Source organism: Hyla sarda, chromosome 9 (assembly GCF_029499605.1).
Source record: "Hyla sarda isolate aHylSar1 chromosome 9, aHylSar1.hap1, whole genome shotgun sequence".
NCBI lineage: Eukaryota > Metazoa > Chordata > Amphibia > Anura > Hylidae > Hyla > Hyla sarda.
The window spans coordinates 160,107,904-160,123,372 of NC_079197.1; the positions used below are offsets into that span (position 1 = coordinate 160,107,904).

At 43.4% G+C, this 15,469-nt stretch overlaps 1 protein-coding gene across 2 annotated transcripts in view; it reads left to right on the top strand.

Annotated features, from left to right (window-relative positions):
• Positions 1-13,705, top strand: part of LOC130291359 (delta-like protein C) — a 50,038-nt gene extending 36,333 nt beyond the window's left edge. For both annotated transcript variants that reach the window (XM_056540039.1, XM_056540040.1), the window contains 4 exons: positions 2,867-3,086; positions 4,994-5,624; positions 6,732-6,843; positions 13,126-13,705. In XM_056540039.1, coding sequence (XP_056396014.1) covers positions 2,867-3,086; positions 4,994-5,624; positions 6,732-6,843; positions 13,126-13,131 — 969 coding nt within the window. In that variant the 3' untranslated portion in view covers positions 13,132-13,705. The remainder of the gene's footprint in view (positions 1-2,866; positions 3,087-4,993; positions 5,625-6,731; positions 6,844-13,125) is intronic.
• The last annotated feature ends 1,764 nt before the right edge of the window (positions 13,706-15,469 follow it).

A 15,469-nucleotide genomic window follows, 5' to 3' on the forward strand; every position in this document is an offset into this window, starting at 1 on the left:
GCCACTGTGTTCTTGGGTATACTGCTGCATTGAAAGTTCCCATCTCCAGATCTGTAGCTCCGCACAATTCTGCCTCTGAGCTCTACAGGCGGTTCTTCCCGCCTCATTGCTTGGTTTTTGCACTGATATGGAAAATACATGGCTCTGTCTTACCATATCCTGTCCAATAAACTGAATTTACCACAGGTGACTCCAACCAAATGTGTAGAAACATCTCAAAGATGATCAATAGAAATGGGAGGAGCCAGAGCTAAATATCAAGTGTCATAGTAAAGGGTCTGAATACTTATGTCGGTGCCAAATTTTAGTTTTTTCCTTTTTAACAAATTTGCTTAATGCCTCACATTCTATTTTTACTTTTTCATATTGAGGTATTGAGTGCATTTTTTTTTTTATTTAATTTATATATTTATTTATTGGTTTATTTTAGCACAAGGCCACAACATAAACAAAATTCTCAAAAAAAGTGAAAGGGTCTAAAAACGTTCTCAATGAATTGTAAAACCGGCTTAGAAGTCTTTAAAGGGGTTATCCAGGAAAAAAAAACTTTTTTATATTATATATATATATATATATATATATATATATATATATCTCAACTGGCTCCAGAAAGTTAAACAGATTTGTAAATTACTTCTATTAAAAAATCTTAATCCTTTCAGTACTTATGAGCTGCTGAAGTTGAGTTCTTTTCTGTCTAAGTGCTCTCTGATGACACCTGTCTCGGGAACTGTCCAGAGTAGGAGCAAATCCCCATAGCAAACCTCTTCTACTCTGTGCAGTTCCCGAGACAGGCAGAGGTGTCAGCACTGTTGCCAGACAGAAAAGAACAACTCAACTTCAGCAGCTGATAATTATTGGAAGGATTAAGAATTTTTAATCGAAGTAATTTACAAATCTGTTTAACTTTCTGGAGCCAGTTGATAAAAAAAGAAAAACGTTTTTTTCCTGGAATACCCCTTTAAGCCAAGGCTTCCCAACCAGGGTGCCTCCAGCTGTTACAAAACTACAACTCCCAGCATGCCCGGACAGCCAACGGCTGTCCGGGCATGCTGGGAGTTGTAGTTTTGCAACAGCTGGAGGCCCCCTGGTTGGGAAGCACTGCTGAGCCACTGTGTCCCAAACCTGTGGTTCAACAGCTGTTGCAAAACTGCAACTCCAATCATGCTCTCACATCTGAAGGCTGTCAGGGCATGCTGGGAGTTGTAGTTTGCAACAGCTGGAGGCACACTATGGCTGCTCAGAGTATTAACCTGTAGCTATAATAAGCCGCCCTGACATAGGAGAGCACATCTAAATGACAGATGCAATATAAAGGGGTTTTCCATGTTTTTCAATTGTATAGAGAACAATTTTGCAACTTTCTAGCATTCCCTTATTTATTCATTCATTCATTCATTCAAGATCTCAGCTTGCTGTCAGTGAACGGAAACAATTATAATCCCCCCCCCCAAAAATTTTTTTTTTTTCTTTATGTATAAAAAAAAAAAAAACAACAACAAACATTCTATTCACTCACAGCAGCATAAGGTAGAATAGAAAGTTGCAGAACTTTTCATTTTACAATGAAGGCAGAGAACCCCTTTAAAGGGGTACTCCGGTGGAAAACATTTATTTTTATATCAACTGGTGCCAGAAAGTTAAACAGATTTGTAAATTACTTCTATTTAAAAATCTTAATCCTTCCAGTACTTATCAGCTGCTGTATAACACAGAGGAAGTTTATTTCTTTTTGAATTTCTTTTCTGTCTGACCACGGTGCTCTCTACTGACACCTCTGTCCATGTCAGGAACTGTCCAGAGCAGGAGAGGTTTGCTATGGGGATTTGTTTGTACTCTGGACAGTTCCTGACATGGACAGAGGTGTCAGCAGAGAGCACTGTGGACAGACAGAAAAGAATTTCAAAAAGAAAAGAACTTATTCTGTATTATACAGCAGCTAAGTACTGGAAGGATTAAGATTTTTAAATAGAAGAAATTTACAAATCTGCTTAACTTTCTGTCACCAGTTGATTTAAAAATAAATAAATAAATGTTTTCCACCGGAGTACCCCTTTAACTTCACTGGGGAAATGTGAAAAAAAAAAGCTAGTGCAAACTGGTGTCCCATAGAGCAGTATTTTTCCCAACCAGGGTGCCGCCAGCTGTTGCAAAACTACAACTCTCAGCATGCCCGGACAGCCAAAGGCTGTCCGGGCATGCTGAAAGTTGTAGTTTTGCAACAGCTGGAGGCACGCTGGTTAGGGAAAAACACTGCCATAAACCCCCATATGGATTTAATCCTTAGGGCGGAAACACACGTCCATGTAGAAAAAGACACCATGTTTCCAGAAATAGAACAACAGAGCTGATTTCTTCACAAAACAGCGCCACCCCTGTCCTCAGGTCGTGTGTGGTAGTGCAGCTCAGTTCCATTAAAGTGAATGGAGCCAAGTTGTAATACCGCTCACAACCTGAGGACAGGGGGGTGGCTCTGTTTTTGGAAAAAATGTCCTCTGGCTATAAGTGGACTCTGTGATGCACTAGGTTTTATGATTGGCCCCAGTATCTACGTGTTTGTAGACGTCATCATATACATCCTTATTAACGTTTCATTTTTCTCTCTCTGTGCCTTCGCATGTTCTCTTCTCCTTCCCTTTTCCCGAAACTCTTTTCGCCCGCATTCCACCATTCGTCCTGTCTGTTGTTCCATCATCATCATCCTCATTTGGCTTCCACTATTTGCCATCCTTCTCTAACCTTCCATTTTTTTTTTAACCCCCGCTTGATTTGCCAACCTTAAATCTCTCTCCGCTCCTCTACCCTTCATTTGATTCCTACCCCCCCCCCCGTGCTTCTATTGCCCCCTTACCTCCCCCCTCCTCAGGACCTAGAAAATGACTACAAATGCGTGTGCCCTCGAGGCTTCTACGGCAAGAACTGCGACATTAGCGCCATGACATGCGCCGACGGTCCCTGTTTTAATGGTGGCACCTGCGTAGAGAAAAGCATTGTGGGCGGTTACGTCTGCCGCTGCCCTATAAACTACCACGGATCCAACTGCGAGAAAAAGATTGATCGTTGCACCAACAACCCCTGCTTGAATGGTGAGTCGCACACATTGTATTGTGAACTGGTCATATACGGTAGCAGTAGTGGTCTTTATACAGTGATCCCTCAACATACAATGGCCTCAACATACAATGGTCTTTCCTGGACCATTGTAACTTGGAACCAGACTCAACATACAATGCTACGAACAGTCCAGATCTGTGACCTGTCAATGGCTGAAAGATCAGATTGGGCATTCACTGGTAAAACCCCTGTATTACTGAAGTGCATGCACTGACTGGTGTCTGGTAGCGCCCCCTACAGTACAGGGAGGTATTACATGTTCTATACACATTACCTGTACCAGGGTTAACTGCTCCTTTGGACACCAGGTGAGGGCGGCTCCATGTTACTTTTTTAGGACACTGTGTGTACTGTACAGGACCCTGAAGAAGCTCCTGTCCTCTACATAGACAGTGATTACCGCTCCCAGCAGATCTTTCTTACTTATATATGTAAGGATTTGCTTTATCTATATTAGTTATCTACTTATTTTTTTTTAAAGGGGTACTCTTTTTTTTTTTTTAAATAAACCGATGCCAGAAAGTTAAAACAGATTTATAAATTACTTCTATTAAAAAATCTTTACCCATTCAGTACTTTTTAGCAGCTGTATGCTACAGAGGAAATTCTTTTCTTTTTGAATTTCTTTTTTTTTTGTCTTGTCAACAGTGCTCTGGAACTCTTTAGAGTAGCATAGGTTTGCAATGGGGATTTTCTCCTGCTCTGGACAGTTCCTGATACGGGCATCAGGTGTCAGCAGAGAGCACTGTGGAGAAGACAAAAAAGAAATTCAAAAAGAAAATAATTTTCTCTGTAGCATACAGCTGCTAAAAAGTACTGGAAGGGTAAAGATTTTTAAGGGTGCGTTCCCACTTGGCATATACGCAGCATATTTCACGCTGCGCAAAATTTATGTCAGCAGCGGGAAATACGCTGCATATTCCTTGTTCACTATACACACAGGGCTTTCCGGCGACAGCCCTATGTGTGCAGTGAGTTTTGGAGGCGGAGCCGCGCGTCACAGTCACGTCGGCACACGGCTCCGCCTCCAAAACTCACTAAACGCATAGGGCTGCCGCCGGAAAGCCCTGTGTGTATAGTAAACAAGGAATATGCAGCGTATTTCCCGCTGCTGCCGTAAATTTTGCGCAGCGTGAAATACGCTGCGTATACACCAGGTGGGAACGCACCCTTAATAGAAGTAATTTACAAATCTGTTTAACTTTCTGGCACCAGTCGATTTAAAAAAAAATAAAAAATAATGTTTTCCACCGGAGTACTGCTTTAATCCTCACTTTTTCCTATTTTTTTGGATGACATTTTGGGGCTTCAGAACCAATAACCAGGTTCCCATAGAGTTAAAGGGGTATTCCAGGAAAAAACTTTTTTTTATATATCAACTGGCTCCAGAAAGTTAAACAGATTTGTGAATTACTTCTATTAAAAAAATCTTAATCCTTTCAGTACTTATGAGCTTCTGAAGTTAAGGTTGTTCTTTTCTGTCTAAGTGCTCTCTGATGACACGTGTCTCGGGAACCGCCCAGTTTAGAAGAGGTTTGCTATGGGAATTTGCTTCTAAACTGGGCGTTTCCCGAGACAGGTGTCATCAGAGAGCACTTAGACAGAAAAGAACAACCTTAACTTCAGAAGCTCATAAGTACTGAAAGGATTAAGATTTTTTAATAGAAGTAATTTACAAATCTGTTTAACTTTCTGGAACCAGTTGATATATATATATAAAAAAAAGTTTTTTCCTGGAATACCCCTTTAAGGTCTCAACATACAATGGTTTCAACATACAATGGAACCGATTATTGTAACTTGAGGGACCATTGTACTATAACAAGTTTGGATACCGCCGATCTGCAACTTTCTATAACTTTTCGCATTTTCTTCTCAGGCGGCCATTGCTTGGACATCGGGCGTAACGCGGTCTGCAAATGCCGCGTGGGCTTTTCGGGACCTCGTTGCGAAGTGAACGTCGATGACTGCGCCAGCAACCCCTGCGCCAACGGCGGCACCTGCGTAGACGCGCTCAACACATACACTTGTTCCTGCACTCTCGGCTACGGCGGTAAAGACTGTACCCAACGAGTGGACGTCTGCAGCTCTAGGCCCTGCCTGAACGGAGGCACTTGTTACACCCACTTCAGCGGCCACGTCTGCCAATGCCCCTCGGGGTACATGGGCTCCAGTTGCGAGTTCAGGGTGCAAGAACCCACTTCGTCTTCTTACTACGCCGACCCACCGTCCAACGTGGCCCTGACCGCCTGCCTGGGGGTGATCACGTTTTGTTTGTTGGCGTGTGGACTGGTTCTCCTCATGCGAGGCCTTAAGAAAGGGCTGATCAGCCAGAAAGGGATGGTCAACAACGACCTGGAGCACAAGAACAACCTGAAGGAGAAGGAGCCGTTCCTTATCTCCCCTCCTCATTTCAAAATGCCCAATCAGGACTGTCTTAGGGAAAAATCCCGGAGCAAGCAGAAACTGCTGCCGACATCGGACATGGAAGAGGAAAGAGATGGGCGACGGTAAGTGTCCTATATAGAATAATGCAATACAGTAGATATTTATCAGTGTTTGCCAACCAGGGTGCCTCCAGCTGTTGCAAAACTACAACTCCCAGCATGCCCGGACAGCCAACGGCTGTCCGGGCATGCTGGGAGTTGTAGTTTTGCAACAGCTGGAGGCACCCTGATAGGAAACACTGATATATAGGGTTATTCTAGTTAGGGATCGACTGATTATTGGTTCTGCCGATATTCACGATTTTTGACATTATGGGTATCGGCAATTACCCCCCGGCCCGAGACCGCCGCTGCCCCATTGCCACCCCCCATCCCCGGTTTTATAATTACCTGTTCCCGGGGTCCGCGCTACTTCTGGCTCCTGCGGAGTCCTGTGTGCTGCGCAGCGCAATGACGAGTGACGTCCTCAACGCGACGTCACAGTCAGTGCGCACAGTGACAGCTCAGGACGCCGCCGGAGCCAGAAGTAGAGCGGACCCTGGGCCCCGGCAATTATAAAACCGGGGATGGGGGAGGCAATGGGGCAGCGGTGGTGGTAGGACCCCAGGACAGGCAGGGGGAGAGTAGCGGGTGGCGGCGCCGGTCTCTGGCCCCGCAAAAGCTGCTGCAGTTCATTGATTGAGGGTGCGTTCACACGCTAGTAACTAGCAGCAGATTTTTCCGCTGCGAGTTACGCTACCATTGATTTAAATGGGTCCACAGAAAGTCCGCAATAGTGTCAGCTTTGCGGACTGTCCATGGACCCATTCAAATGAATGGTAGCGTAACTCGCAGCGGGTTTCCAGCAGAACAAAATCTGCTGCTAGTCACTAGCGTGTGAACGCACCCTTAAAGCGCCCGCATTAAATCAATGATCTGCAGCGGCTTCTGGGGGCCGGGGGGGGGGGGGGGGTTCATAGCCGATAACTTATGCCGGAATATCGGTATAAGTAATCGGTATCGGCCCTAAAAAATCGATATCAGTCGATCCCTAATTCTAGTGCACTGATCTCTAAACTGCAAACCTCTAAATATTGCAAAACTACAGAGATTCGCAATTTGGAGACTGCTGTTCTAGGGACATGTTCTGCCTTCTATCCTTCTATAACACTTTTATGTTTCCCCTTATAGTACAAAGGCAGATGTCAGACAAAGCAACACACCGGGGCAGCACCAAGACCCTCTCTTTCATCCAGTCTACCTGCTCCCTGGCTCCTCAGAGCAGTGTGTGTTCGCCACTGAGGTAGCTATCCTTCCTTTCTGTCTAAATACATTTACTTAAAAAGGGGTTAAAACATTTTATTTCATACGCCATATTAGCGGGAAGTGGTTGCAAAGAGCGTCGCTCGCTCTGGAGGATCCTGTCCTGTCCTGCGTGAGACAAGCAGCACTTAGATGTGAATGGACAGGGTGTAATGCTTCATTTGCCCTATAGCGGCGCTGTGGAGTTAATGAACACTTAGGGCCCATTCACAAAAATGTTGTGCTAGGACACCTCGGGCACGCATCGTTTTCACTTACGGCAATGCATTCACATGGGCGTAAAATTTCTGCGCAAGGCAGGCGCCGACTGAATCGGTCGGGGCCAGGACCACTCGGACATGCGCCGTCTCGACTGACGGCAATGCGTGTCCGAGCGGATTCCGACAAAAAAATCAACATGTAAATTTTTCTGTGGAGTCCGGCATTTGAATTACCGTGGCAATTCTGCCTTGCGCACGGTGCTGCAGAATCCCATTGAAAACAATAGGACTCTGCTGTACTGGAATTTTTACACTGAATCTCACTCAGTCTAGACCCGTCCCATTCTTCTCCTGTCACAAAAAAACCCCAAAAAAACTACAATAACGGATGCAAACTGATGTTATCCGTTTGTATCAGTTATTGTTCAGTTAAAAAAGAAAAAAATTGTTTTTTTTGTTCTGAGCATGCTCAGAAGTAAAAGTAGATTTAAAAAACGGATTGAAAAAACTGATGCAAATGGATGACATTTAAATGGGTACTCCGGTTGAAAACTTTTTTTTTTTTTAAAATAAAATCAACTGGTGCCAGAAAGTTAAACAGATTTGTAAATTACTTCTATTTAACCCCTTAAGGACCAAGGACGTACCGGTACGTCCTTGGTCCTGCTCTTCTGATATAACGCGGGGTTACACAGTAACCCCGCGTCATATCATGGCGGGCCCGGCGTCATAGTGAAGCCGGGACCCGCCTCTAATAGCTCGCAGCGCCGATCGCGGCGCCGCGCGCTATTAACCCTTTAGCCGCGCGCTCAAAGCTGAGCCGCGCGGCTAAAAGTGAAAGTTCCCGGCTAGCTCAGTCGGGCTGTTCGGGATAGCCGCGGCTAATCGCGGCATCCCGAACAGCTGACAGGACAGCGGGAGGGCCCCTTCCTGCCTCCTCGCTGTCCGATCGTCGAATGACTGCTCAGTGCCTGAGATCCAGGCATGAGCAGTCATCCGGCAGAATCGTTGATCACTGGTTTCTTATGAGAAACCAGTGATCAACATAGAAGATCAGTGTGTGCAGTGTTATAGGTCCCTATGGGACCTATAACACTGCAAAAAAAAAGTGGAAAAAAAAAGTGAATAAAGGTCATTTAACTCCTCCCCTATTAAAAGTTTGAATCACCCCCCTTTTCCAATAAAAAAAAAACACAGTGTAAATAAAAATAAAAATAAACATATGTGGTATCACCGCGTGCGTAAATGTCCGAATTATAAAAATATATCATTAATTAAACCGCTCGGTCAATGGCGTGCGCGCAAAAAAATTCCAAAGTCCAAAATAGTGCATTTTTGGTCACTTTTTATATCATTTAAAAATGAATAAAAAGTGATCAATAAGTCCTATCAATGCAAAAATGGTACCGTTAAAAACTTCAGATCACGGCGCAAAAAATGAGCCTTCAAACCGCCCCATACACGGAAAAATAAAAAAGTTATAGGGGTCAGAAGATGACAATTTTAAACGTATTAATTTTCCTGCATGTAGTTGTGATTTTTTCCAGAAGTCCGACAAAATCAAACCTATATAAGTAGGGTATCATTTTAACCATATGGACCTACAGAATAATGATAAGGTGTCATTTTTACCGAAAAATGTACTACGTAGAAACGGAAGCCCCCAAAAGTTACAAAACAGCGTTTTTTTTTTCAATTTTGTCGCACAATGATTTTTTTTCCCGCTTCACCATAGATTTTTGGGCAAAATGACTGACGTCATTACAAAGTAGAATTGGTGTCGCAAAAAATAAGCCATCATATGGATTTTTAGGTGTAAATTTGAAAGAGTTATGATTTTTTAAAGGCAAGAAGCAAATAACGAAAATGCAAAAACGGAAAAACCTCCGGTCCTTAAGGGGTTAAACATCTTTATCCTTTCAGTACTTATTAGCAGCTGTATGCTACAGAGAAAATTCTTTTGCTTTTTGAATTTCTTTTTTGTCTTGTCCACAGTGCTCTCTGCTGACACCTCTGTCCGTGTCAGGAACTGCCCAGAGCAGCATAGGTTTGCTATGAGTATTTTCTCCTGATACAGACAGAGGTGTCAGCAGAGAGCACTGTGGACAAGACAAAAAAGAAATTCAAAAAGCAAAGAACTTCCTCTGTATCATACAGCTGCTAAAAAGTACTGGAAGGATAAAGATTTTTTAATAGAAGTAATTTACAAATCTGTTTAACTTTCTGGCACCAGTTGATTAAAAAATAAATAAATTAAAAAAAAAGTTTTCCACTGGAGTACCCCTTCAAGGCTCATCCGTTTTCCATAGACTTAATTCTTAAATTCACTGTATCCATTTTTTCCTCCATTTTGAATGGGACTTTTTTTAAACCGTTTTTAATCAGTTTACAGCCTGCAAGAACGGAACCGAAACGGGGATAAAAAAACGGGGACAGACGGCCGTGTGAACACACCCTTACAGTCACCTGATCACTGTGGGGGGGGGGGGGGGGGGGGGACCAGCAGTGAGACACATAGTGATCAGCTTACTGCTAAGAAACCCTTCTAATATAGACAAGACTTAAAGGGGTACTCCGGTGAAAAACTTTTTTTTTTTATCAACTGGAGCCAGAAAGTTAAACAGATTTGTAAATTACTTCTATTAAAAAATCTTAATCTTTCCTGTACTTATTAGCTGCTGAATACTACAGTGGAAATTCTTGTCCGTTTGAAACACAGTGCTCTCTGCTGACATCATGACCACAGTGCTCTCTGCTGACATCTCTGTCCATTTTCGGAACTGCCTTGAACAGCATATATTTGCTATGGGGATTTCCTTTTAATCTGGACACTTCCTAAAATGGACAGAGATGTCAGCAGAGAGCACTGTGCTCATGATGTCAGAAGACAGCTCTGTGTTTCAAACGGAAAATAATTTCCACTGTAGTATTCAGCAGCTAATAAGTACAGGAAGGATTAAGATTTTTTAATAGAAGTAATTTACAAATCTGTTTAACTTTCTTGGCACCAGTTGTTTTAAAAAAAAAATATATATATATATTTTTCACCGGAGTACCCCTTTAAAGGACAACTGCAGCGGTATGACACTTATCCCCTATCCACAGGATAGGGGATAAGTGTTTGATTGCGGGGGGGGTCCGACCGCTGGGACCCCCCTTGATCTCCCTAACGGGGCGCCGCCATTAGCACTCATGGTGATGTAGCGTCGACCTAGAGGTCGACGGTGACGCCCCGTCTCCTCCCCGTCCCCATACAATTCTATGGGGGAGACAGGGAGGCATGAACGCTGCATTCCCGCCTCTCCCATAGAGATGTATGGAGGAGGCGTGCCCCCTGCACGGGACAGCCGCGGCCCCGTACAGGAGATCACAGGGGGTCCCAACGGTCTGACCCCCCGCGATCAAACACTTAAACCCTATCCTGTGGATACGGGATAAGTGTTAATCGCGCTGCAGATGTCCTTTAATCCGAAGTTCTTTGGATTGCAAGTTCGGTAATAATAGGTGTCGGTGACAATGTAGCTTCTGTTACACGATTCACATAAGTTCAAAAAGGATAACCTAGGAATTCATACCAGGGAAGGAGACCCGAAGCAACAGCGCAACCTTCTAGAGGTAAAGCGATGCAATAAGGAACATGCGCCGATTGATAGGGGTTCAGCTGTTACCCCTGGACATCAGACGGTAAGCTGCTGTTTGTAGAGATTTCCTATGCAGCAAAAGGTAGAACACGATAGTGGAAACACTATGACTTTGTAATGGGGACACCCATATGTGTTATTTAAGGGGTACTCCGGTGGAAAACTTTTAATTTTTTATTTTAAATAAACTGGTGCCAGAAAGTAAAACAGATTTGTAAATGACTTCTATTTAAAAATCTTAATCCTTTCAGTACTTATTAGCAGCTGTATGTTAAAGAGGAAATTCTGTTCTTTTTGAATTTCTTTTTTGTGTTGTCCACAGCGCTCTCTGCTGACACCTCTGTCCGTGTCAGGAACTGTCCAGAGGAACATAGGTTTGCTATGGGAATTTTCTCCTCCTCTGGACAGTTCCTGATACGGGCATCAGGTGTCAGCAGAGAGCAAGACAAAAAGAGAATTTCCAAAAGAAAAGAATTTCCTCTGTAGCATACAGCAGCTAATAAGTACTGGAAGGGTAAAGATTTTTTAATAGAAGTCATTTACAAATCTGTTTAACTTTCTGGCACCAGTTGATTTAAAATAAATAAAGTTTTCCAGCGGAGTACCCCTTTAAGGAATAAACAGAGGGGCAGTCTTGATGGGTCAATCTTTTTAAAGGGCCCATGCAGTGGTCTCCAAGCTGTGGACCTCCAGCTGTTGCAAAACTACAACTCCCAGCATGCCCGGACAGCCAACGGCTGTCCGGGCATGCTGGGAGTTGTAGTTTTGCAACAGCTGGAGGTCCACAGTTTGGAGACCATTGGGCAACTGCAAAGATAGGCCAACTGCTGGTGCAATAGGCCATCAATTAATTTATCTAATACATTACAACAGGCATAGAGACCCATAGGGGGTATGTTCACATTACGGATTTTCTGAGCGGAGAAATTACGATGCAGCAGCCTCCTATAGTTTTAAAGAAAAAAAAATATCCTTCACGGAAATAACATTTCCGGACACTGCTGAAAGGATAATCTTGTTCATTCTTTCAGCGGAATCCACTCGGGTATGCATTGCAGTCTATGAGGACGGCTCATATCCGAGCGGTCCTAGTGCCGACTGATTCAGCAGCCCGGAGAGGGGGGGGGGGGGGGGGGCGGAGATTCCGTAATGTGACCTGGGCCTAAGAGTCAGGAATTGGAGAAAGGTGATTGAAATGAATTATCACCATTGCTAAACCATCACTAAACTGCAATCGGTCAACCTTAGGATACAGAAGGGGTATTTCCTTCTTTATATATTGATGAGATATCCCTTATGATCAGGGGGGGGGGGGGTTGACCTTTGGGACTTTTATGAATCTAAAAAACGAAGGGGGTGAAATGCTAGTTTAGAGCTGTGGCTGGAAAGACCCATCTGTAAAGGGGACAGCGATGCGTCCCCTTTATTGTCATGATTGGTCGGACCCCACCGATCGTATAGTGATGACATATTTCAGCATTAGGCTATCACTTTTTAAAATGGAAATTCCTATTTAAAGGGGTACTCCGGTGGAAAACATTTTTTTTTTTTTAAATCAACTGGTGCCAGAAAGTTAAACAGATTTTGTTAATGACTTCTATTAAAAAAAAAATCTTAATCCTTCCAGTACTTTTTAGCAGCTGTATGCTACAGAGAAAATTCTATACTTTTTGAATTTCTTTTTTGTCTTGTCCACAGTGTTCTCTGCTGACACCTGCTGCCCGTTTCAGGGACTGCCCAGAGCAGCATAGGTTTGCTATGGGGATTTTCTCCTGCTCTGGAGAGTTCCGGACACGGACATTAGGTGTCAGCAGAGAGCACTGTGGACAAGACAAAAAAGAAATTCAAAAAGTATAGAATTTTCTCTGTAGCATAAAGCTGCTAAAAAGTTCTGGAAGTGTAAAGATTTTTAATAGAAGTCATTTACAAATCTGTTTAAACTTTCTGGCACCAGTTGATTTAAAAAAACAAAAAAAAAAGCTTTTCCACAGGAGTACTACTTTAAAGGGGTTGGTTGTCCGGGAATTATTCTTATTGGCTAGGAGTGCTGTAAAAAATAAAAAAGAAGCAATACTCACCTACCATGATCCACTGCAGCTGCCGTTCCAGCGGTTCCTTCTCCCTATGACGTGTTGTCTCAGCAGGAACTGCCCTGTTTAGCCAATCCCTGCCTTGATCAGTGACAAACTATGCAGGCAGTTCTTGTGGGGACGTCCAGCAGCAGCTGCGGTGGATCAGGGATAGGCGAGTATCACTTCTTTCTTATCTTTACACCATCCCTAGCCAAATATTAAAAAAAAAAAAAACAACACATCACGTGACAATTTCTTTACGCATGACTAAGTAAATTGTATGACTAAGTTCACACTTGTATCTAAGACTTGGTGTTGTGGTATACTAACCTGTGTTCTCCTACTTTAGGTGTAACCCACTTCAGACACAGGACTGACCATCATCTTTATACTTCCGTGGGAAAAAAAACTACCTTATACATTCTTCACTTTTATACGGCGTTATTTATTTATTGGACTGTCGCTTCCTTTGTAAATATTTATATAGATGTATATATATATTTTTTATATTTATTTACCTGTGCTGCTGCTGCTAAAAAAAGAAAAAAAAAAGGACTGCAGAAAAAAATGTTTAAATTATCATTTAATTGCCAAAGGCTTCAGAACCGATGGGTTCTACTTGCTCCCCTGTCTCTGCTGGACTCTATGGTGACCCCAGTACAGCTGTTGTTGTACTGGGAGGCAGTGAAATTGGAGGGAGCTTTGAAGAGGACATGACGGGGGCTAGCGACGACTCAAGAACCCCCCACGTGACTCTTCTGACTTCCGAAGAAACCTCATGGATGGACTTATTATTTATTCAGGAAATGATCCTGAGACTTCTTTTTGATCCAAAGCGTTTATTTAACTTATAGATGGTTTATCTATCCCTAATACTGTTTATAGCTTTGTTATGTTTGTAAAATTCAGACCTATTAAACGTATATTAAATGCCACTAATTCTAGATTCAGTGAATTCTTATTATAGAACTTGGTTACGGTGGGTTTTGTTGGCAGCTCACTTTGCTTATACCCTCAATATGGTGGATTTTATGAGTCTTTAAAGGGGTACTCCGACCCTAGACATCTTATCCCCTATCCTCCTTTGTCTGATCGCGGGGGTCTGATAAGGCGCTGACATCACAGCCACGCCCCCTCGTGATGTCTAGCCCTCCCTCTCAATGCAAATCTATGGAAGGGGGTGTGACGGCCGACATCACAAGCCTCCAGTGCAGCAGCCGGTGTGCTGCAGGGAGATCGCGGGGCGGGAGGGACGGGGGATTGGGTGTCTATGGTCCCAGCGGCAGGCCCCCCACGATCAGACATCTTATCACCTATCCTTTGTATAGGGGATAAGATGTCAAGAGGCGGAGTACCCCTTTAAGTGTTTTCCAACCAGTTTGTGCCTCCAGCTGTTACAAAACTACAATTCCAACAACTGTACAATAGCAACAGCTGGAGACACACTGGTTGGAAAACTGTTCTAGACCTGAAGAAATGCAATAAGGACAATCTGCTGATTGTCAGGGGTTAAGCTGTTCTGTTATCGCTGGACATCAGAAGGTAAGATGCTGGGAGTTGTAGTTTTGCAACAGCTGAAGGGACACTGGTTGGGAAACACTGCTTTAGAGTCTAAATAATAATAATGATAATAACAACCATTATTTCTAATATAATTTATTATAATTATTATTATTTTATTTATTAACATTAATAAACAATAATATATATATATATATATAAAAAATTATATATATATAACAAAATATATACACACATATATATTTTATTTTTTATTATATACATATAAAATTTTTCTCCCTTCTTCAGTGCACCTATAATAAAACACTAAAGCAACTTTGCAGGATGCTCAGAATAAAAATATCCTACAGTCTGATGTATGTAGCCACTGTTGTTATTTTCTTGCTTCTTATTAAAGGAGATCTCCAGTGCTGAAAAACTTATCCCCTATCCTAAGGATAGCTGGGCCCCGCGCGATCTCCTGTACGGGGCACCGGCAGCCTGCGGGAAGGGGGCGTGTTGACCACTGCACGAAGCGGCGACAGACACGCCCCCTCAATACAACTATATGGCAGAGCCGGAGCGCAGCCTTCGGCAATCTCCGGCTCTGCCATAGCGATGTATTGAAGGGGCGTGTCTGTCGCTGCTTCGTGCGGAGGTCGACACTCGCTATCTGGCCAGCGAGCCGGGGCCCCGTACAGGAGATCACGGGGGGCCCACAGCGGTCGGATCCCCACGATCTACAGGGCTATTAAAATGGGTTGCCTGGCCTAGTTTTAAAAAAGAGCAAAAAACTTACAGAGCAGAACTTCCCGTTTTTGTCCCGACACACAGGAAGTGCTGGTCAGCCAATCACCGTCTGGAATGGGTCAACTTTACGGCTAGTAATTGGCTGAGCATCACTTCCTGCATGTTAAGATGAAAGAGTGTCTTATAAAGTGATGGAATATTGCTAAGATACTTTATAATCTGTGGGGGTCCAACATCTGGGGCCTTCACTGATCCTAAGAATGAAGGAGCCACAACACTGATTCAGCACAGCTCGATGTAAGTGAGTGGAGTCAGCTGCAGTTCCCTGCATAGGAGAATGGTAGGAAAAATAATAAAATAATAAAATGACGGTGGTCGCCCCTTTAATGTTTCTTTCCTGCACAGCGGCGCTCCTGGCCCTCGCTTTTAAATTTTTTTATGTT